The sequence below is a fragment of the Myotis davidii genome, unplaced genomic scaffold (genome assembly GCF_000327345.1).
Source record: "Myotis davidii unplaced genomic scaffold, ASM32734v1 scaffold473, whole genome shotgun sequence".
NCBI classification, from domain to species: domain Eukaryota; kingdom Metazoa; phylum Chordata; class Mammalia; order Chiroptera; family Vespertilionidae; genus Myotis; species Myotis davidii.
Genome location: NW_006284843.1, coordinates 3,186,031 through 3,210,200, shown reverse-complemented (window position 1 = coordinate 3,210,200; position 24,170 = coordinate 3,186,031). Strand labels below are relative to the sequence as shown.

The following is a 24,170-nucleotide window of genomic DNA, read 5'->3' as shown; positions in this document are numbered from 1 at the left end:
GAGGAGCCTGGCTGGTGTTGCTAAGTGGTTGAGTCAACCCATGAACCAAGAAGTCACGGTTCAATTCCTGGTCTGGGCACATGCCCAGGTTGCTGGCTCCATTCCTAGTAGGGGCGTACAAGAGGCATCCCATTGCCCTAACCGGTTTGGGTTTGGCTCAGTGGATAGAGAGTCCGGGACTGAAGGGTCCCAGGTTCAATTCTGCTCAAGGGCATGTACTTTGGTTGCAGGCACATCCCCAGTGGGGAGTGTGCAGGAGGCAGCTGATAGATGTTTCTCTCTCATTGATGTTTCTAATTGTCTATCCCTCTCCCTTCCTCTCTGTAAATAATCAATAAAATATATTTTTTAAAAAAAGAGGCATCCCATCAACGATTCTCTCATCATTGATGTTTCTCTCTCTCCCTTCCTCTCTGAAATTAATATATACATATAAAGTCCTGCTGTATTTTTCTTTTGTTGTTAAACTTTTTCACCTGCTGGTGTCAATTTGTATTCAATTCATAAAAATATTTTGGTACTTTTAAACCCTTTTTCTATGTTCTGGAATAGTTTTAAGTAGCATCAAGTATTATACTAATATGATTATTTTCATTATTATTTAATGTTTAAAATATTGGGAAAATTCATCTCTTGTTGGTGCTCTTTTCCCAGCATCAAGAAGGGTTCAGGAATCTAGAGATGGGTGTGCATAGATTTTAAATAAGAGTCAAGAGATGAAGTATAATTTTGAAAGGCATTTGGGGGTCAGAGGAGCCTAGCTAAAGGAGCTAAGATCCAAGATCTAAATTCTCAGGTCTTAAAGTCTAAGGTCTTAGGTTCTCAGGTCTCCTCCTCCCAGGACCCCATGCTTTTTATTAACACAATTTGTCCTGAGGCAAGGCAGAGATATACAGTTCAAAGGGTCAAGGTTTCAGTACAGAGTCCATTGTCAGAATGGGGGAATTAGCCTACGGCTGTTCAGGTGTTTGGCCAGTAGGAGGCAATAACACGTAGATTCAGATGCCCTTTTAGCTGTCTGGCAGCAAACAATAATCCCTTTCAGGTTTGGGGAAATGCCTTCAGCCATTCCCAACAGGTGACTACATGTGTGACTCAACCCTGTTGAGTCCCCAAGTCTCATCAACCTTTGATGAAACTCTTGAAATTATGACATGCTGGAATTGGTCTCCGGCAATCTCTGGACTATGGGCTTGAGAATTTAATCATTTTAGATTTTCAAATTTATTTGCTAGAAATCTGCTCTAAGTAATCTCTTGTGATTTTTAAAAAAATTTCCTCTCTTTAGAGTTTATTTCCTTTTTTTCATGTATTATTCGTATAGATATATAATTTTTTCTTTTTCATTATGTTAGCCACTGGCATATTTTACGGATTATTTCAAATTACTTTTTGTTAATTATAATATTTTTTTATTCTATTAATCAGATTTCTGTTTATTTGTTAATTCTTTGTTTTAATTAGGGAGGCCTCTTAATTGCTTGCCTCTTTCATTGTTTGTTTAGGTATTCTTTTGTATGTTATTTTCTCTATAGATTTTTCTATAATAACCTCATCTAGCTGCAGTGGTGGTAGTGTTGGGAGCAGCTCATTAATGTGTGATTTATTTTTATATATTTTAAATTTTGATTTCATTATTTCTGGTGGTTTTTTTCTGTTGGAATAAGATGCTTTCTTGTAAGTATTATAGTAGTTTTATCATATAATTTTTGATATGCATTGTTTTTAGTATCATTTCAAGAAACTTTGTAATTCCAAAGTTTTTTGATCTAATAATACTTTTAATAGAGTTTTAAATTTTTTTGAATTTTAGATTGAAGGGCCTAGAAGCTTCTAGTTTTGTTTTATTTTGAACATATATTTTATTGTCATTTCTCTTTGGAATGTATATTGATATTTTTCATTCTAATATTTTGGTTAGTGTTTCTTACACTTGTCCATGAGACCTAAATATGGAAGGCACAATTTTATCAGAGAATGGAATTTGCCATGCTTTCTTAAATTCAATGTTACTAATTATATTGTTCAGGTTTTCTCTTTCCTTGCCTATTTTTAACAATTTGTGCTCTTGAACTGAGAAAGATGAAAATGAAATTCTGTGTTTTAACTTTTTCTGTTCATTCTTGCATCTTCTGGTGGAATCTGCTTAACTAAAATTGCTGTTATATATTTTCATGATTTATTTATTTACTATTAATTTTTATGAAAGTTCAAGCCTGTATTTATAATGGGTTGTTTTATTTTGTACTTTAAAAAATTTTAATAAACTTGATTTTCAGGACAATTTTAGATTTACAGAAAAATTGTGAAGATAGTAGTTTCCATTTCCCCTTTATATGCTACATTTCTTATGATTAATGAACTAATGTTGTTATAGCATCCATTAGTGTTTGTAATTATTAACTGAAGCGCATACATTATTCACATTTCCTTAATTTTTATCTAATGTTCTTTTCTGTTCCAGAATCTGATTGAGGTTACTGTGTAATATTTAGTTGTCATGCTCAATTGGCTCCTCTTGGCTATGATGATTTCTCCCTTTTTTTTCCGATGACGTTGGCAGTTTTGAGAAGTGCTAGTCAGATATAGAATATCCTTCAACTGAGATTTACCTGGTGTTTTCCTGGTGATTAGACTGGGTTATGAGTTTTTTTAGGAGAGGACCACTCAGGCAAAATGTCATTTCCATCACATCCTGTCAAGGGTATATACTCTCAACGTCACTTACCATTCTTGGTGATGATCTTGATCACCTGACTGAGGTCCTGTTTTTCAGGTTAATACACTGCGAAGTCGCTCTTTTTGTTCTTGCCTCCCATACGTACTCTTTGGAAGAAAGTCATATGTGCACCCACACTTTAGAAGTGGTGGGGTGTTATGTTCCACCTCTTTGAGGGTAGACTACTGACATAAATTACTAGATATGCTTCTGAACTAAAGATTTGTCTTTTCTTCCCACATTTGTTTATTTAGCCTTTTGATTTTCAGTGTGGATATTACACACACACACACACACACAGTATTCCAACAACACTTTATTTTGTTGCTCAAATTATTCCAGTTTTGGCTATCAGAATCCTTTCAGTTGGCTCATGTGTCCCTTTGACAGACCTCCATCACTGTGGGGTTTTGTTTGTTTTTAACACTTCTTTACTTGTTGGCACTATGAGATGATCCAGGCTCATCCTATATAATTCTTGGCCGGTCTTAGAATCAACCATTTCTCCAAGATAAATATTTAAATTATTAGCTGAATTTCTTTTTTTATAGGTTTTTTTTTCTGTGCTCATTTATTCATTTATTGCATTTATTGGGGTGACATTGGTTAATAAAATTATGTAGGTTTTAAGTGTGCAGTTCTGTAATACATCATCTGTATATTATTTTGTGTATTTACCACCTCAAGTCAAGTATCCTCCTGTCACCATTTATGCCCTCTTTTGCCTCCCCCTACTCCTCCTTTCCTCTGATGATCACCATAAGTTTTTTTCTTAATCCCTTCACCTTTTTCACCCAGCCCCTCAACTCCTTCCCCTCTTTCAACTGTCAGTCTGTTTTCTATCTCTATGAGTCTGTTTCTATTATGTTTGTTAATTTATTTTGTTCATGAAATTATAAGTAAAACCATATGGTGTTTGTCTTTCTCTGAATATCTTTATGTTCACAATTTTATTTTTCTCCCCCTAAAGATACTTGCATAATAGCAAGGAATAGAACCGGTTGTACCTCTTCAAGTTCTTCACTTTCCAACTTCTTGTACGTCTTCATCTTGGGACAGCTGTTGCTGGGAGCAGGAGGAACTCCGCTCTATACCCTGGGAACAGCCTTTCTTGATGATTCTGTGCCCACACACAAATCTTCTCTCTATATAGGTAAGTTTGCTCTGAAATGTGAATGTCTGGGTATCATTTCATGTGATTGATGTTTAAATTAATAAGTAAAACATAACATGCTTATTTAAAATTAGTTGTAATGTCGTAAAGAGTATTTAGGAGATACATGCAAATTGCTTTTTTTTTGTTTTATTATTTACTGACATAACATGTCTTTCCATTGAATTTCGTTGAATGCCCTGCACTATTTCTTATAGTGGGCATGCCAGCCTTCCTGGAAGTGCCATTCAAGCAGTAGACTCTGTAGACTGTTTGAATTCCAGGCTGATTTACACAGGATGTGGAGATTGAGCCCTGCCATTCTATGGGACCTACCACATCCTATTGACTAAAGTCAACAAAAGAAAACACAAGTGCCCAGAAACTCTGTGGAGTTTCCACTTCAGATTAACCCTTTTGATGTATAACTTGGTCGTCCGCCCCCCCCCCCCCTTGTGATCTGATTTTCTGGTAGCATAAATTTCTCTCAAATTTCTTTCCTGAGACATGGCCCTACATCCAACCCATGGCCCTATAGCCAATTAATATGCAATTTATTTGCACATGAGTTTTTACTTTATCAATTTATTATTCTAATGTAGAAAGCTATCTTAATCCATTGATACTGCCATAATAGAATAACATAGGCTGGTTAGCTTATACATACGTTTATTTCTTAAAACTCATGGAGGCTGGAAAGCCCAAGATCAGGGTACCCACTGATTCAGAGTTTGGTGAGGACTTAATTTGCAAAGTTAAAATGTTACATATGATGAATTTTTACATATCTGAGAGAAATAAGGTCAGTTTAATTGTGCTGCAAGTAAAAATGGAAGATTCACTAAAAGCATATGGCTAAATGAATTGCTTATTTTTTAAGAAACAGACTAATGACCAGATCCAGGTTTTTATTAGCTGCTGTCATATAAAATAAAGAAGGCTTTTGTAGTGTGTACAGAGTAGAAAAGGCTTTTACTTTTATGTATTTTCCATAAGGATTGTAAACAATAATTACTACAACCATCTGTAAAGGATAATAGTCGATGCACTACCTCTGCCACCAGTTCAAAGATATAACCCTCCATGGATTTATAATAACTGCATTTATTGCAATTATTATTATTGCAATTATTATTATTATAGTGTAACAGCTTTTAAATTATATAATTTAAGCTCCTGGATTTTACAAGTGATACCATTCAAATGGCATCACATATTTTTTTTAGTGAAAATATGTGTAATTTTCTTTTTTTGTTTAATCCTCACTTGAGGATATTTTTCCATTGATCTTTTAGAGAGAGTGGAAAAGAGAGAGGGGAAGACTGGGAGAAACATTGATGTGAGAGAAACACATTGATTGGTTTCTTCCTGCATGTACCCCGGGCTGGGGAGGAACCTGCAACCAAGCTATGTGCTCTTGGCGGGAATCAAACCCTGGAATCAAACCACAGGCTGAGGCTCTATCCACTAAGCCAAACCAGCTAGGGCTAACGTGTAATTTTCATGTAATTCTAAACATTTTGATTTTTCTACAGTAAAATATTTGTCTATTGTTAGACATTTAAAGCAAACTACAGACAGCAATTTTCCTTGTCTTTGTCCTTCTAGGAATTGGCTATTCTATGTCAATATTAGGCCCTGCGGTTGGCTATGTTCTGGGAGGACAGCTGTTAACTGTGTACATTGATGTTGGTTTGGCACAAAGGCAAGGCAATATCTGTTTTTCTTTTCTTTAAATTTATTTCATTACTAGAGGCCTGGTGCATGAAATTCATGGATGGGGGGCGGTGGGATGAGGGTGGCGGGTGTGGGAGGCCTGAGCCTAGCCTACACCCTCTCGCAATCCAAGACCTCTTGGGAACCGGTAGTTGGACATCCCTCTCGCAATCTGGGAATGTTGGTTCCTAACCGCTCACCTGTCTGCCTTCCTGATTGCCCCTAACTACTCGCCTGCCTGCCTCATCACCCCTAATCACTCACCTGCCTGCCTCATCACCCCTAACCACTCTGCCTGCCTGCCTGATTGCCCCTAACTGCTCCCCTGCCAGGCTGATCCACGCCTAACTGCTCCCCTGCCAGCCCAATTGCTCCCAACTGCCTTCCCCTGCTGGCCCGGTCGCCCCCAACTGCCCTCCCCTACTGGCCCATTTGCCCCTAACTGCCCTCCCCTGACAGCCTTGAATTATAAAGTATATAATTATCATAACTGAGTTTTAATGAATAAAAATAGAGTTGACTTTGACCTTTCGTTTTTCCGTCATATAGCACTGATATCACTGAGAATGATCCGCGATGGCTCGGAGCGTGGTGGATTGGATTTCTTATTGCTTGTTTCTGTGCTTGGTGTTTGATAATACCTTTTTCTTGCTTTCCAAAACATTTACCAGGTAAAAATAATATCTTTAAGACAAGGAAGTTTTAGTCCAATTCTAGGTCAAGTGTTGCTTTCTATATGATTGGTAAGAACTCTAGAAAATTTATTTGTTTTTTAGAATCTTAGTTTTCTGCCTATGCAAACTTTTGAATATCTTTCTCTATTTTGGGAAATATTAGGTAGCAATCTTAATATTCGTGGTTTCTTTTAATTTTCCAATTCATAATCAGCAAAACTATACATATTCACCTATTTACTATATCCTTATTAAATTTGTTGCTTATTATCTGGAATCCTGCTGTATATATCTATATAAGATATAATATCTTTTTAACTATTAGTCTGTATTTAGCTAGTCACTAACTTCAAGAGCCCATCTGCTTTAAATTATTGATGTTTATTTGCTATTGAAAGTACAAGTTCTTTTCTTTTAATTATCAAAGACATGCTGTAGTATACTCATTTTCACTACAGTCTGTTCAAAAAAGAAAAGATTAATAGAAGAAAATATCTATTTCTTTCTCTTTGAGATTTTGCTTCTATATAATCATGAAGTTCAAATGTAGGCCCTCTGGGATTGGGCCTAAACCGGCAGTCAGACATCCCTCTCACAATCCGGGACTGCTGGCTCCCAACCGCTCACCTGCCTGCCTCCCTCATTGCCCCTAACCGCTTCTGCCTGCCAGCCTGATCAACCCCTAACCACTCCCCTGCCCAGGCTGATCGATGCCTAACTGCTCCCCTGCCAGCCCAATTGCTCCCAACTACCTTCCCCTGCTGGCCCAGTTGCCCCCAACTGCCCTCCCCTACTGGCCCGTTTGCCCCTAACTGTCCTCCCCTGACAGCCTTGTCACCCCTAACTGCCCTCCCCAGCAGGCCTAGTCCCCCCCAAATGCCCTCCCCTGCTAGCCTGGTCACCCCAGCTTCCCTCCCCTGTGGGCCTGGTCGTCCCTAACTGCCGTCCCCTGCGGGCCTGATTGTCCACAACTTCCCTCCTCTGCTGGCCATCTTGTGCTGTGGGTGCCACCATCTTTGAGGGCGGGGCATCAATTAGCATATTTCCTTCTTATTGGCTTTGGGTGCTGCCATCTTTGAGGGCGGACAGTCAATTTGTATATTCCCTCATTGGTTGTGGGCGCTGCCATCTTTGAGGGTGGGGCAGTCAATTAGCGTATTCCCTCCTTATTGGCTGTGGGTGCCACCATCTTTGCAACAACGTGAGGGTCAATTAGCATATTCCCTCTTTAGATGGGATATGCATTGTTGTTTGAATATTTCCATAATGCATAGTTGTTTGCTTATATAGATGTATGTATGTTTGTCTAGGCCAGTGATGGCGAACCTTTTGAGCTCGGCGTGTCAGCATTTTGTAAAACCCTAACTTAATTTTGGTGCTGTGCCACATATAGAAATTTTTTGATATTTGCAAAATATAAAACAAAGATTTATATTTTAGATATTTATTTTATATATTTAAATGCCATTTAACAAAGAAAACGCAACCAAAAAAATGAGTTCGCATGTCACCTCTGACACGCGTGTCATAGGTTCGCCATCACTGCTCTAGGTTCAGGTATTGTTTCTATTATTTAAAACAGGATAGATAATTACCATTTGGAAATGGGTAAAAGAAATATTGACAGAGTAGAAGTAGATGAAGCCATTGCTTTTTTTTTTTTTTTTTTTAAAAGATGTTCTTATTGATTTTTTTGAGAGAGAGGAAGGGAAAGGGATAGAAAGAAACATCAATGAGAGAGAAACATCAATCAGCTGCCTCCTGCATGCCCAATTTAGGGGGTTGAGCCTGCAGCCGGGCATGTGTCCTGACCTGGTATTGAACTGGGGACCTCTTGGTTCATGGGTCAGTGCTCAACCAGAGAGCCACACTGGCTGGGCTGATTTTTTTTTCCTTTTACCTTAGAATATCCAACTGATGATTCAACATATTGACTGTTTTCTCAGATTTATTCAAATCAAAGGGACCTGGTAATAGATGTTAAACATTGTTTCATCTGCAAAGTATGTTAGGATTAAAGAGAGTAAAAGAAAAAAAGCCACAAACATACTTTATTTAATATATAAAAGATGTGGAAGAGAAACATTTGAACAAAAGAGATATTTTTAAAGAAAGATTTTTAAATAAAGAGAATGAATATGTGATTAGAGGAAGAGTGTCTAATCTTAAATTTTAGATCAGTTGGAACTTCCTTTGCTAATTGTAATAATATTAACTCTTGCCAGATTGCAGACATGAATATTTATACAGTTTTTTTTTTGACAAAAAAGGGGAACTGGCTTCTTATGTTATGGAATTTATATACGTGTAGAAGTGTATGTCAATTAAAAAGCATTTTTTAAATAAAGAATGATGTGATAGAGCAAGTACATTTACTATTTTTTAGGTACAGCAAGCATTCAAGATGGAAAAACTTCCCAGACTCATCAGAGTAATAGTTCCTTAGATCATATAGATGAGGATTTTGGGAAAAGTTTTAAAGATTTTCCAGCTGCACTAAAGGTAAAATAACATGGTTCATATACCCACCCCCTCACACATACATATGTAGATATATGTATACCTTACAAATATACATAAACACATATATATCTATACAAATATTCCCACAATGCATTGTTGTTTGACTATTTCCACAATGCATTCATTGCTCTTTGCTTATTTACTATTATTCTAGCTCTTGTAAAAAACTCTCCAGACTTAATTTCTTTGAGCTTTGAGAAAATGAAAACTATTTCAGAATAGAATGGTTGAAAGAACAAGAGTTATCTTATTGGCAATATCAATATTAAGTGGTTCCTTATTAGCACAATAACCCGTTATTCCATGCCATTTCCTTTATGTAATGGACCGATCAGTTATTGAATTGTAAATATATATGTGAGAATGCCAAACCTGTATATTTGCCTGTGAAAGAAGTGGAGGTTAGTGGTTACTTGGATTGAACTTGAGGTTAAAGAAACAAGTGTTAATGGTCTATTTCTTTGAACTCAGCAGAAAAGCATTCTTTCTATTTAGCATCATAAAAGTTTTATACAGAAAGAAATTTATAATTTTACCTTTTTGAGATATGAAATTTACTTTTTCTTAGATCATCTGCCTCTGACTCTTGTGTTTGTGTGTGCGTGTGTGCGTGCATGCGTGTGTATGTGTGCGTGTGTGTGTGTGTGTATTGTGGTTGGTTTTATGAATTTTTTGTATTTAATATTCCAACTATACTTTGGTTTTCAATGTGTGGTAAAGTATATTGAATTAATGAATGTCCATACTCCCTTCTGATAGATTGATAACATTCTGAGAAGTCTAGCAACATAGACACCTTTTTAAAATGACTTAACTCTGTGCCTATTTAAGGTTCTGAACTACTGAGATGTAGACTCATAGAACAGTACTACAAGTTTGATACTTAAAGACCATTCTTATGCTCACAGTCAAGTTCTTCACTTACTGGACATAGTAATTCAGAACACAATAAAAATGTCAGATAAGGGACAGATTTATTGTATGGAGGTTTTACAATAAGACTGGGGAAGGTCGGCTTCCAAGTGGGCTCTTACCTCCCTTTTCTGGTCCCTTGCCTATGACACAGGCACAGTCATCCTACTGATGCATCATTTGTCAATCCTCTCAAGTGCTTCACAGGTACATTTTCTCAACATTCTCTAAAGAAAGTGTTTTAACCCATATTTATACTTTTATGCTGGAGGAAAAAGCTGAAATGTTATGGATAAGTATATGGTTTTTATTAAAAAGTTGCCATTCTGTGCTGTATTTTGCACATTCTGTGCTGTATCATAGTTATTCATTTGGTGAACTGTATTTTTTCTTTAGAATTCCTTGAGGAATACTGTCTTTATGTGTTTAGTTATATCAACTTCTACAGAAGCCTTAGTTACTACTGGATTTGCTACATTTTTACCTAAATTTATAGAAAATCAATTTGGATTATCATCCAGCTTTGCAGCTACACTTGGAGGTAAGACATTTTCTTTGTTCTAATGTAATCTTACTGTACCATGTTAAATGTTTAATGGAATAGCATATACTTTTAGATAGCCGAGTCCTTGAAATTTAAACTTTATACTGATGTTGATAAAAGTTTCTGATTTTCTGACAGCAAACAATATTTTACCTATCAAGTCAGGTACAGAGGATGTATAGCTATATAGCTAATAGACTATAGATTAATGTTAATATTTAAAACAGTAATTTTATTAATCTCTTACTATAACAAATCATTTATTCATGTGTCTACAAGTACTTTCCTATGTTAAAACCAATTTGCTGTTTGTTTTTGATATTTTCCAGTTGTTGGTAGGAGTTACTGGGTATATTTGTATGTTTTCTGTCTTCTTTCTCATTAGGGGCTGTTTTAATTCCTGGAGCTGCTCTGGGTCAGATTTTAGGTGGTGTTATTGTTTCGAAGCTCAGAATGACATGTAAAAGCACAATGAAGTTTGCTTTGCTCACATCTTTAATTGCACTTGTGCTCAGCTTTGTATTTGTGTATGCCAACTGTGAAAATGAGCCATTCGCGGGAGTGTCTCAATCATATAATGGGTAAGTATATTTCAGTGTTTTTTGATATTAATATCAGTAATAAATTATGTGTGTATTTCTAAATATATGATAAAATGATGAGAGATTGGCTTTTTAATTTTTTATCTGAAAGACTTTTTCTTTTGTAAGTATAGGCACCTTTTTTTTTAATTTAAATAATTGACATCTTATTAAAAGTTGGGTATTTATTCAGAGAGCAACTATTCTGTACTGGGTACTATGCTTAGATTACAATGATTTAATATAGCAGATTATTTGCCTGGAAGGGATTCACATTATAGGGAGGCTCTCCACATTGTTTGTTCCTATTAATTTAAGTTTTAAAAAATGAAAATGCCTCCCTGTGGTGAAAGTCTTGTATTAGGTGGGCTGAAAATGGGTTAGGAGAGAAATTAAAATGAACCTAGTCCTAGATGATACTAATCGTTGCTTTATCTGCTTTAGAAGTTCATGTTTCTGTAGAGGAATAAATAACTTCTTATCCTTCTGATCTGTAAATATGTTTCTACCTATGACTGGTTTAACCATTTTACTTTTCTTTGCCTTGTTTGTGTCACACTTAACAAACGAGTTAAGTTTGTTAAGCTGAGCACGGGTTCAGGCAGGAGGTTGCATGACAGTGTACTAGTATTTTATAGCCTGCAGTGATGCCTTAATTGTTTGAGGCTGTTGAGGGAGATGATAGTCCAGGTCAGGGACTCCATGACTTTGTATGACTTGGCATTCAGATAACCTAAGGAGATACACTTTGGAAAAGTTTGCCATTAACAGGACTGTAGTTGCTGTTCAGGTCTTTCATTCTTTTACATGAATGAGATGTGAGTGTTCTAAAGCCTTGTTTAATTCAGCTCCACTGCATGTGGTCAGCATTTGTTGACTGCTCCCTCTGGCAGAACTTATCGCAAAAATCCGTACACGAAAGGAGTTTTCTGCGTAAGACGAGAGACTGGGAAACAAAACAGCGAATGGACAATTAGGTAATGAGAGACATACAAAGGGCTATGGAATTCAGAAAGAGAACTTTTCAGTTTCCTTTGACTAGATTCAGGAAAGGCTTCATGGCATAAGAGAAAAATGGGATTAAATATCCTTTCAGGATGTGAAAAGTTTTGAGAGATAAAGATTTTAGAAGAGGGAAGAGTAGAGGAGATATGTTAAGCCAATAAATGCTAGAAAGTGAAGGCTAGGTTCAGGGACCTGTTTGAATGGACTCAGTCCTGTGTCTGGAAATAGTAGAAAAATATCTGGGACTGTGGAAAGATAGATGGAGGTAAGTTGGGCAGACCTGGCTTCACATTTGTAAATTTCACCCAGACCTGTCCCAAGAAATGACTGCTTTTGTATGTTCCTCTTGAAAGTACAAAAAGTTTTGGATAGTGTAACACTAATTTATCACCTTGACAGATGAATGATAGAGATGTGAGTCCCTTTGGTATTTTCTACCTTAAACAAGAGTTACTCCCAGATGAGTTGTCCTTAGTCTGATCAGAAGGCAAGGCCAGAAAGATGTTGTCAGTTGAGGTGCATGTGGGGGGTGGGGGGCTGGTCATCCAGAGATGGCAAGAGCTGGGACACAGAGGTAGTGTTCAATGTATATATACATTGTTAGTGATGGGAAAAAACTGAAAGTGAGTATACACTCACACACACATACATGCACATTCACGTGTGTGTTTATATAGATATCAATATAGGAAGAAATAGACATTGACGTCGCGTAGGAGATGTGATGTTGTCAGATAACTGTTTTCCCTGTACCACAGATTCTTAATTTTAGCTCTGTAACCGGCATTTACTGTCCATATCATGGACAGCTTGGTCAAATTAGTCTCATTCAAGAAACATGTATAAGGAAAAATATTTGGAAAGAACAAACTTAAGAAATTTAAAAATACGCCATGAGTGAGTAGGAGAAAGAACAAGGAGGTTGCGAAGATGTAGGGTTTCTAGTTCAGTGGTGTGATGAGTCTTTGCTCTTTGCCTTGTAGCACAGGTGGGTTAAAAACAGCTTTTGTGACTATAAATGAATGAATTAGGGTTTTTAATAAGTTCATGTAAAGTGTACCCAAAAAGCTTAATATCAATAATACTGATTATTTCAGGAGATATTTTTAATATTTATATTTTTTCTATTTGAAATAATATTATTTTATTTATTTTTATTAAATTTACTAGAGGTCCGGTGCCTGAAATCATGGGGGTGGTGGTGGTTTCCCTCAGCCCAGCCTGCACTCTCTCCAATCTGGGACATCCCTCTCACAATCCGGGACCACTGGATTCTAACTGCTCGCCTGCCTGCCTGATCACTCCCAACTGCCCTCTCCTGCTGGCCTGATCGTCCCCAAACTGCTTGCTCCCTTGCGCCAGCTTGATCTTGCCCCTAACTGCTTGTTCCCCCGCACCGCACCGGCCTGATCTCGCCCCTAACTGCTTGCTCCTCTGCCGGCCTGATCACCCTTAACCTCCTCTGGCTCAGCCCCTGCCACTGTGGCTTTGTATGGATGTCCAGTTGACCTGGTCTAATTAGCATATTACCCTTTTATTAGTATAAATTGGAGTGACACTGGTTAACAAAATTATACAGGTTTCAGGTGGAATTCATTATTAAATCTTTATTTAATATGGGGAAAATACTAAATTCAATTGAAAGATGATTAAGCATGTTTTTAGAAATCTATTAATTATTAAAATTTTCTATTCTTATATTGCTTTGACAATCTATAGGATCTTTGGGCCTGCTTTGGTAATCCAATGTTTGTAATGGTGATTTGTGTTTTGTTTTACACAACCGCATAAACTATGATAAATACTTATTGTCTGGGGTATTGTAACTGATCCTCTTAAAATTCATACTCTGTATAGCTCCTAGGATTATCTTTTAAAAGGGCCTTTTAACAATGTCACTTTCCAGTCTGAAAATACTTTTATTGCCTTTTCAAAATAGGTTAAAGTTCATTGTTTTTAACAAGGCCCATCAGGCCCTCAATAATCTGGTCCTTGACCCATCTCCACCTGCATTTCCCATCACTCTGTCACAGATATCATTCATATTTTTGTAGAGGGTGATATTTTTCACCTTTATGCCTTTGTACCAGCTTCTCTGAAGTTCCCTTCACCTGCCCCATTAACCCAGCTAACTCTAACATATCCTTTAAACTCATTTCAGACAGTAGCCCTTTCAGATCCACTTATCTAAATGTTGGCTTGCTTTAAATCTCATTGCCCAGTGCTTCTAAAATACACTTTGCATTTTTATAACCACACTCACCAGACTGTGTATAATTATGTGTCCATCTCTCGCTACTCCTAGATTGAAATCTTTGAGGATCATGAGTAGCGTACTCAGCTTTGTATTCCCAATAGCTAGCATGGGGCCCAGCACTTGCTCAATATATATTGGCTGAGTCAATGAATAAATATGGGATTGGAGAAGTTTCCTTGCTTAGGGTAACCCTTTATATTGCCTCCTATTTAGAGGCAGCTCGGAACAACACTGAGCCTGGGAACCAGGAGTATTATATTTGACAAAGAAAGAAAAGTAGTAAGTTAATCTCTGTGGGCCTCATTTTTCCTGTTGATAAAATGAATATGTTGAACACCATGATTTTACTCATCTTTTCAGGTTTAAAATTTCTTTGTATTCCTGGGAAATTTGGCAATGTCTAGGGACATTTCGGTTGTCACAACTAAGGGAATGCTGTGGCATCCAGGGGTGGATGCTGCAGAACACCCTACAATCTTCAGAATCAGCCCCTCCTCCCTAAAAAAAGTTCTCTGCTATCAAATGAGAAACTATGTTTGCTTACTCTGCCTATTTTTCTTCTCACTGACAGACATAATCTATAACTACTAGGGGCCCAGTGCATGAATTCATGCACTTTGAAAGGAACTGTGGGCCATGTGGCTGTGGTGGGTACATGGGCGGGTCTCAACCCATTCTCCATGCCCTGCCTGGCCTCTCCTGCTGCAGCCCCTAGTCCTATGTCTGCCAGCAGCCTCGCTCCTGCCACTGCCACTCCTACTCGCTGATGGCGCCAGCCCCACTCACACCTGCTGACAGCGCGGAGTGATTGGGCTGGAGCCGGCAGTGGGAGAAATCAGGGCCAGTGCTGGCAGCATATGCAAGTGGCGGCTGCTGCTCAGATTGCACTCAGAAGTGGGGAGGTGGAGGTGGAGAAGCCCTCAGGGGTGATCGGGGCTGGCAGCTGCCACTTGTACCTGCTGATGGTGCCTAGTGATTGGGGCCAGCAGTGGGTGCGAGTGGCAGCTCCGGCGTTGGCAGCAGGTATGAGCGCTGGGGTGGGACCGCGGAGTGTGGGAGCAAAGAATTTTCAGTAACCATCAGAGGCTTGCCCCAATGACAGCAACCGGCGCCCCACCTTGGTCTGGCACACCTGCTCACCTACTCCGTCATCCTGCTGGGGCCAACGGCTGCCATGTTCCGCGCACACCCCCTGGTGGTCAGCACACGTCATAGCAACTGGTTGTTCGGTTGTTCCGCCATTTGGTCTATTTGCATATTAGGGTTTTATATAGACAGATTGTTTCAAATCCTTTTCTCTTCCCCAAGAAGTTAAGCTCTATGGGAAAAGGCAGACATTTTGTTTTATTGATTTATTTAGTAATTAAATATATGCTGAGTGAGTGAATAATTGACTGCATGGTAAGATATAGCAATGCTTCTGAACTGTTCATTAAATATTCTAACAGAGATAATTAGCTTGTCTTTCATTTCTTGTTGACAGGACAGGACACATGGGAAACTTGACCACTCCTTGTAACGCCAACTGTAACTGCATGCGGTCACATTATTATCCTGTCTGTGGCAGAGATGGAGTCCAATATTTTTCTCCCTGCTTTGCAGGTTGTAAAAGTTCTGTTTCAGTGAAACATTCAGAGGTAACTTGTGTCTGCTACTTCACCTTAATGAGGCGATGTATTTGTCTATGTATGGATGGCCTTCTTGATCCCTCTATGGAGTCACACAATGCCTGTTCTTTCCTTTCGGGCCCACCTCCTCCATTCAGAAGCCAGGCATAAGGTTTCAGTCACAAGATGAATAAGCTTTAGAGATCTGCTGCACAACATTGTACTGATAGTCAACAATTATGTATTGTACACTTAGGATTAGTTAAGACCGTAGATCTCATGGTAATTATTCTTACCTTAAACACACACACGCACATGCACCACCCCCCCGCCCCCAAAAAAACACACAAAACAAAACACACGCACTAAACCTGACCACACCAATTCGTGCATGGGTGGGATCCCTTGGCATGGCCTGTGGGGATTGGGCCAAAGCCAGCAGTCCAACCCTGCCTGTCGCCCCTGCTTCCTCCTCCTGCCTGCCACTCCCGCTCATCCTGGCCCTGCTGCGCCCACCATGGGCTCACGCTCAGTCAGTCCTGATTGGGAGAGGCTTGTGCCACTGCAGCGGTGCTTGCCAGCTATGAGCCCTGTGTCTGGTACCTGTCCTAAGGAAGCTAACGGGGGACCGGCAAGCGATGGGCCGTCTGAGTAGGGCAGTCGGATGCCCCTGCCTGGCTCAGGATCCAGATCCATCCTACTGATGTTCACGCCAGTTGTTGGGAGCCACCTGGGGGCCGCTTTTATATCATTTCTTCCTTGTGGAGTGTCTAGCAAGAGGAAGTGGCCGCGGTGCCTGAGGCCAACTTCCAGGAGGCCAGCAGTGCAGTCGGGATCATGTTGGTGGCGCCAGTCTGTCAGTGCCTGGCCTGTTCTCCAGAGATTGGACCTGCAGGACTACTGAGGGAATGAGTGGCTGCTGCCGGGTTGGTGGGCCACTGGGAGCACACTGACCACCAGGGGGCAGCTCCTGCATTGAGCATCTGCCCCCTCATGGTCAGTGGGTGTCATAGCAACCGGTCAACCAGTTGTTTGGTCGTTTAGGCTTTTATATATATACTAGAGGCCCGGTGCACGAAAATCCGTGCACTTGGAGAGGGGAGTGGGGTCCCTCAGCCCGCCTGCACCCTCTCGCAGTCTGGGACCCAATCAGGGGTTGTCCACCTGCTGGCTTGAGCCCGCTCCCTGGGGGGATCAGGCCTAAGCTGGCAGTCAGACATCCCTTTGGCAGCCCAGTAGCCCTTGGGGAATCTCTAACAGCTTAGGCCCACTCCTGCCACCGCCACTGCGCTGGCCAGCCATGAGCTGACTTCTGGCTCTGGCGAGTGGCGCTTCCCCTGTGGAAGCACACTGACCACCAGGGGGCAGCTCCTGCCTTGAGCATCTCCCCCCTGGTGGTCATTGCATGCCATAGCAACCAGTCATTTCACCGTTAGCATCAATTTGCATATTACCCTTTTATTATATAGGATAGATATTCCATGTAAAACAACTCATTTTTTCTTGGGATTTTTTTCCTTACAGAATATTTCAGATAGGTGAATGCACTGATAATAAAATATCTATACGCATTTGTTCACAGAAATATTAGTTTTATATTTAACACCAGTGACCCAAAATATAAAACAGATGCTGACTAACTGCAACTGTATTTAGACAAATGCATACTTTTTTTATGCAAGAAAGTTGTAAAGTTTCATCACAAACAGGACAAAACTGGAGAAGGACTAAGGGGGGAAGGGGGACATCTGTGATACTGACAATAATAAATTTTTTAAAATTAAAAATATGTACATTTAAAAAAAGACAGAAAAAACTTCTCATTTTTTCTTCTGAAAAATTTAAAAGGCAACATTACTTCTGATTGCTTAGTCTCAAATAGTCTATTTTGGGGGTGTCATCTGCATGTTTAGGTGTCCTGAATCAGTACCAGTGGCCATAGGACATTTTAGCACCCAAAAAGGTCTCTGACTTCAGAACAATAAAAGCACCACTTCCTTTTGACTTCTCTGGCTCTGCTGACTTCATTGAGTCCTTTAATGTGTAAAAAGATTTATTGCAGGGATGGAATTGAGATATAAAAAGGCTTTAAAAATAATCATGACTAATTTTTAAAATATCTGATTTTTTCATGCAAAAGCAATACTTGTGATTTATTTACATGTTGCCTTTCAACATTTCATATTTTTAATTATAACATAAAATAATATTTTACATGTATATGTTATTTATACATAAAATAACCTACCAGGTAATGTAATCACTTCTAGTTTTTGATATTCATAAATATGTCCTCAAGAGAAAGACAGTTTGCTTTTGGTAAAACAATTCAACAAGTTCAGAAAATTATAGTAAAAAGGTTTAATTGACAGCAGCAATTTTCCCCCCAACTCTTGTGACACGTTAGTTAATTTTACTGAAGCACTTATTAAAATTATAGTGTTTGTTCTTTTAAACTAGTGTAATGGTGAGATTGTCACTATGCATGCTTTATTTGTGTGTCCTATAATGGAAATGAAGAAAGTGAGCAGGTAAATTATTTGAACAGTTAAGCTCATTCAAAGCAGTGTAGAATGAGTGTGATAACACATTGTTATATTCTTGTCAATTTGTTTTATAAATCCTGACTCAATAATAGGTTAAAAATGGAAGTAGTGAACACAAAAGTCAAATAGAGATGATTCTGCTTCATAAATACGGCTGCTTATTTTCTCTTGTCTAATTTCTTAGTGTTAACTACTCTTTCTCACATTATTTGTTGTGTGTGGATGAAGACTGCTGGAGAGAACCATGTCTAGAGATCACCTAATTTACAATGATAAAACATGTTTTCAAATTAAACACTTTCGGTATTTTTATGTCTGATATTCTAGGTATATTACAACTGTTCCTGTATTGAAATGAAAACAGAAATAACACCTCCTGCAGAAAGCTCTGGTCATGAAGCTAAAGCTGGAAAATGTGAAACTCGATGTACAAACTTGCCCATATTCCTTGGCATTTTCTTTGCTGCAATTGTTTTTACCTTTATGGCTGGTACTCCTATAACTGTGTCCATCCTAAGGTGTGTATTGTATTTTGAAATTTGTCATCTCTAAGGCAGCATGTTGAATGAAAAAGAAAAAAAAAAAGGACTCGGTTTATATTGACCAGTAATTCTAATATGAATTCAGCCCTTACAAGATCATTAGTTTGATGCTTTTAAAAAATCTACTTTATTGAATGCCAGATGTCTGAGGTTTAAATGAGATCATGTATGTGAAAAGTGCCCTGACATTGTCCACCTGTTATTTATTTAGTTAGCTTCTCTGCTTCTTTCCTGAGGCTTCAGTTGTAAGCTGAAATATTTTCAACTGTATCTGAGTATGATGGAAATGCAATGCATTCCCTATATGTCAGAATCAGAATGACATGCATTCTACCTCATACAGTAGGTGCTGTGATTTTAAATCTTCCTGTGAACAGCGCTAATAGATAAGAAGCCAGCTATCATCTGGCTCTTCACAGTGTTTTGTACTTTTTGTTGCTCTTCCTGCTACATTTCCTTGTAAAAATATTTCCTATCTGCCCTTCCATGAGCTCATCAGCCTTTCTGTTTCTCTCCTAATAAACTTTTCCCTTTTGGTTCCTTGATACTTACCTTTTCACATGCTTCTTGATGAATGGAAGTTTTAGAGGCTCTGTCTAAAAACATTAAAGAGTCTCTTAATATTTCACTACATGGAAATTGGAGTTATTTAGAAAATAGGGACTTTGCTTTTTAAAAATTTGTTTTGAAAAAAATTATCTATGTCACCTTTCAACTGCAAGTTTGTTTTTAAAGACTAGTTGACCTCTTTTCTCTCTCTAACTTTTGTGTCCCAGCACTGTGTCTCATTCATACTTGAGACATGATGTGAATGTGCTATACAACCATTTTTGGCTTCATGTGTATTTACTGTCTCCAGGTGTGTTAATCAAAAGCAACGGTCTCTAGCCTTGGGAATACAATTTATGATGCTTCGATTATTAGGTATGCCATTTTTCTCAATTCATTAGTAACTTGGTTATTTTTGTTCATAGTGTTATTTATTTATTTATTTATGGTATGTGCCAAGAAAGTAATTAATTTAAATGCAGTAGAAAACTACATCATTGCTGTTGAAGAAACTATTTCCCAATATTAAAAAGATACATTATTTGATATCACATAAACAAATAATGACGTTACTTTTTACCTACCTGCTTTGTTGACTATTGTTTCTAATTCAATTCCAAATATAACCTTAAAGAGTAAATCATATTTATTTGAAATGTAATATTTGACCGTCAGTGCATTTCTAATAGAGCATAGTAAGTGACATTTTTTCCTATTCATATAAAAGCCATTACCAACAAATTCTAATCTTATCTATAACTACTGTAATGTTTTTTATTCCTGCATTTATCTCTGTTTGGGGCATGATTATGATTCATCAACAATGAAAAATAGTTAAGAATTGATGGAAGAAATAATTTATACCAGAAAATTTTATAAGATACCAGATGCAAGAAGAATAAGAAAGACAAATTATGCACATAATATTAAGATCATTTTTTAAAAAAAACTCACCAAAAGTAGGAACATTAGAAGTCACCTGAACCAACTTTCCCATTTTTCAGATGAGTACATGAAGGCCCAGTGAGATTCAGGGGTTTGCCTATAGTTATGCAATGAATGGTGCAAATGAGAGTCGGAAAGTGGTCTCCTTACTCGGTCCAGTGCTCTTCTGACTCTATCATGCCACAGCTCATGAAAGAATAGGTTGGATGTAGCTGAAACCTTTGTCTAAAAAATACCACTTCGAATCATGTATTTGATTTGTAACATATGGAAGTTCTTTAATTATGTGAAAGCTTTGTGCCTTCTGACCTCACATGGAGGAGGGTGTGTGTTCGACATAGCAGTACTAAGCATGTTAGTATTAATATTGGTGTGTACACATGCATTCTCATGCATCCACATATATGTTGATACGTGTGTATATGTACACACATACATATACACACATATAACACACATACTGTGTTTAGTACTTACTTTGTGCATCAATAATTTATTTTGATTCCTTAGAAGTATAATAGCTAATTTCAAAGACGCTTATTCAGTTAGAAAAGCAGTGAATTAAAATATTTACTTTTACTAAATGTCAGTGCACTATATGCCAGAGATTTTTATTACAATAATTTTTAATTGGCTAGACAAATATAATTATGTTCAATTATTTTAGAATTTTTGCCTATGTTTCTTTCTGTCCATATTACTTGTACATGAACTGATTTATTTGCAAATGGACAGATTAATACCTATCCCTATTTGTATAAAATATATGTATAATCATGGGCATAAAACTCTGTAACTATAAACTGTAATCTTCATTTTATATGTGTGTTTCACATATAATCCTCTAGGCTCAATACCTGGACCAATTATTTTTGGTGTCACAATAGACAGCACATGTATTCTCTGGGATGTTAATGAATGTGGAAGGAAAGGAGCCTGCTGGATTTATGATAACATCAGGATGGCCCGTATGCTTGTGGCTATAAGTAAGTAGTGACTTCTTAATAACTTCAGAGTAAATGGATGATGTCCATATTTAAAAAAAAAGTTACAGTTACTTCTTCGGTTTTGAAATGTTCAGTCGTGAAGCAGAGATTGGGCACAGGCAGGATACAAACACTTTACTCCGAGTCTGTAAGACTCAGTCTATAATGGAAGAATATTATAGCTTTCATTACATCACATATCATTTAATTTTCCTTTAACAACTTCTCTCAAAGTTTTTTGGGAAACTTAACAAAAACCGAAGGAGAATTCTAAGACGCTGGCATGTGTTCATCTCGGTACCTGGGCTTTGGAAAGCACATAGAGCAGAGGCAGGGAAGTGTCCTCAGCTCTAAGGCATGTTATGAGAATCTTTTTATAAGTTTAGAAAGTCAGCCATGATATTTAACCTCTTTACCTTTGGCAGTCTGTCTTACAGAGTCTTGGTTAAACAATAAATGAAAATTAAGATCAAGGAAACAAAGCAATGCATCTAATTTGTAAGAGTAAGATAATTTTAAATCAACCTAAGAAATTTGAATATTTTTAAAACAGAAATTCTAGATAGAAAATATTTACATGATGTATTATTTTTATTGCAATTGTATTCGCAATTATTTTGGCAAATGTAGGAGGATAGCTTATTGCTCTTATATGTGTTTAGACCCAGAGTACGCTATCTGAATTTATGATGACAGAGTAATAAAATATCCACTGCCAAAATAAATACATAAATTACACACATACAAAAAGGAGATTAAGTATTGATTAGAATAGACAAAATTAATCTTCCTACTACTTTTACCTGCTAAAAAGCAGTTTTTATTCAAAATGTCTTCATGTTTAAAAATGTAATTGATTATGTTTGTACTCTTTCACCAGAAGATACAGATAAATTGTTTCTTTTCCTACTGTGATAAATGTGACTAATTTTGTCCCCCAAGCATACAGACCTTTAAATTTTTCAAAAACATTGTAACAATGGTACTTATGTAATTAATTTCCCTATAAACCCAGAAATAACTTAGCTCATTCCTGTTTTTCAAATACACATTTTGAGTAAAATATTAATGATTAACACAAACAAAGTAGCTACACTGCAAAAACTACATTGTAAGACCATTTAGCTTTTTGACTGGAACTTAAATGCTTGTGATGTGGCCAGAACAAGTTTCTCTTAATATAGCTGAGCTCAAAATCTGAGTTCTTTGAAAACAAATCAAAGCTTGTGAAGTGAAACTTGATGTTTCATATTTTTAGTTGATGCTTATAAGTAAATTTGGTTGAGTATTGAATGTGATATGTTTTCATAGAGGCTTTCTCCTAAGAACTCCAAAGCTTTTTTATTTTTAGAGTTATTTTCCATTATGAACATGAAAACTCTGCAACTTTATTTCATGTTCAAGGATGTTGTAAGCTGTTTTTTTTTGTCATTAACTTTTGATTGTAGTTTTTTATAGATAAGGTATTAATAAAATTAGAAATGGAATTACTTCTATACAACATTTATTTTATAAATACAGTGGGGCCTTGACTTACGAGTTTAATTCGTTCTGTGACCGAGCTCGTACTTGTATGTCAAATCAAAACGTGAACGAGTGAGACACGTTATGCTGGGCTGTTGTTTTGGCGTTCACTGTGACCTTTGCTGCGCCAACTAGTGCTGGGGTATCTGAAGCTGGCTCGTAACCCGAATTTTAGCTCACAACTCAAAGCAAAAAATTGGCCGAGAGATGGCTTGTATCTTGAAAAACTCATTAGTCGGGACACTTGTAAGTCAAGGCCCCACTGTATATACAATTATAACCAAGAGTAAAATAATTATTGTATGTTTTTATTGTTTAGAAAGAAAATACAGGATAGTTCATTTAAATGTGTACTTTTTTATTGAAGAATATCACTTTTCATCCTAAAGTTTTAAAAATTTAAAACATAGAACTATAATGCCTATCCAATTCTACTTTTTAATGTAATGAATTTCTAGTTGGGAAGAATTTCTCAGTGAGAATTAATTTTTGTAATAAAAGCCCAGTGCATAATTACTTTTTCTTTTTATATTTAGGTGTTATTTGTAAAATTATCACCATTTTCTTCAATGGGCTTGCAGTCTTTTTGTATAATCCTCCACCATTAGACACAGATGTGTCATTTCAAAATTCGAGTTCAGTTTTGACTTCTGTTTCATTGGACTGTGACCTCAACAAAGCAGGAAATGAAGGCTGAAATAGAAAAAGAAGAGAGTGTTTTACAGCTGGAGAATTGGCCTCCATTTGTAAGGATGCACATTGCCATTGCAGCATTATCTATTCAATATGGACAATCATTTTAAAAATTGATGTTTTATAATTAAATGTTTTTTTGTATATTTATGGCATATAAATATATATGGACTCATTTGTTTTATTTTAATGTAAGAAACAGACCTGTGCCTTCAAAACCCCACCAAAAGCCTCAAAACACACACACACAGACACACACACAGACACACACACACACACACACACACACACCCCATTGTCTAGGTATGAAATTCCCAACTAATAAACTAAACTAGAAAAAAAATAGCCAATGATTAGTTAAAATCTATGGTGTAAAAAGTTTGTTAAATTTATGTGTGATTTACAAAAACTATTATTGAAAACCCATGAATTTAGAACCAGCTAAATAATATCATTTGTTTTTAAATTGACATATACTAATCTGTCCTTTATCACAGAAAGTTACCGAACGATTATAACACAGCTTATCTTCTTTGTGTCCCACTATATAGTGAATTTAGAAATGTCAACATTGTAGATACATATTTTCACTTTAACTCAGGAAATCTAGGAGGTAATCTGTTGATATTGCTGATTTTTAACACTTACCTCTTAATATGAATCTGTGAAAGTGTTATTCAACTACATATCTTCC

At 37.2% G+C, this 24,170-nt stretch overlaps 1 protein-coding gene across 1 annotated transcript in view; it reads left to right on the top strand.

The window, feature by feature from the left end:
* Positions 1–23,641, top strand: part of SLCO4C1 (solute carrier organic anion transporter family member 4C1) — a 72,388-nt gene extending 48,747 nt beyond the window's left edge. The window contains exons 3-13 of the mRNA XM_006755147.2: positions 3,690–3,872; positions 5,481–5,577; positions 6,138–6,259; positions 8,649–8,764; positions 10,094–10,238; positions 10,627–10,822; positions 15,568–15,721; positions 18,565–18,755; positions 19,639–19,703; positions 21,122–21,259; positions 23,320–23,641. Coding sequence (XP_006755210.1) covers positions 3,690–3,872; positions 5,481–5,577; positions 6,138–6,259; positions 8,649–8,764; positions 10,094–10,238; positions 10,627–10,822; positions 15,568–15,721; positions 18,565–18,755; positions 19,639–19,703; positions 21,122–21,259; positions 23,320–23,480 — 1,568 coding nt within the window. The 3' untranslated portion in view covers positions 23,481–23,641. The remainder of the gene's footprint in view (positions 1–3,689; positions 3,873–5,480; positions 5,578–6,137; positions 6,260–8,648; positions 8,765–10,093; positions 10,239–10,626; positions 10,823–15,567; positions 15,722–18,564; positions 18,756–19,638; positions 19,704–21,121; positions 21,260–23,319) is intronic.
* The last annotated feature ends 529 nt before the right edge of the window (positions 23,642–24,170 follow it).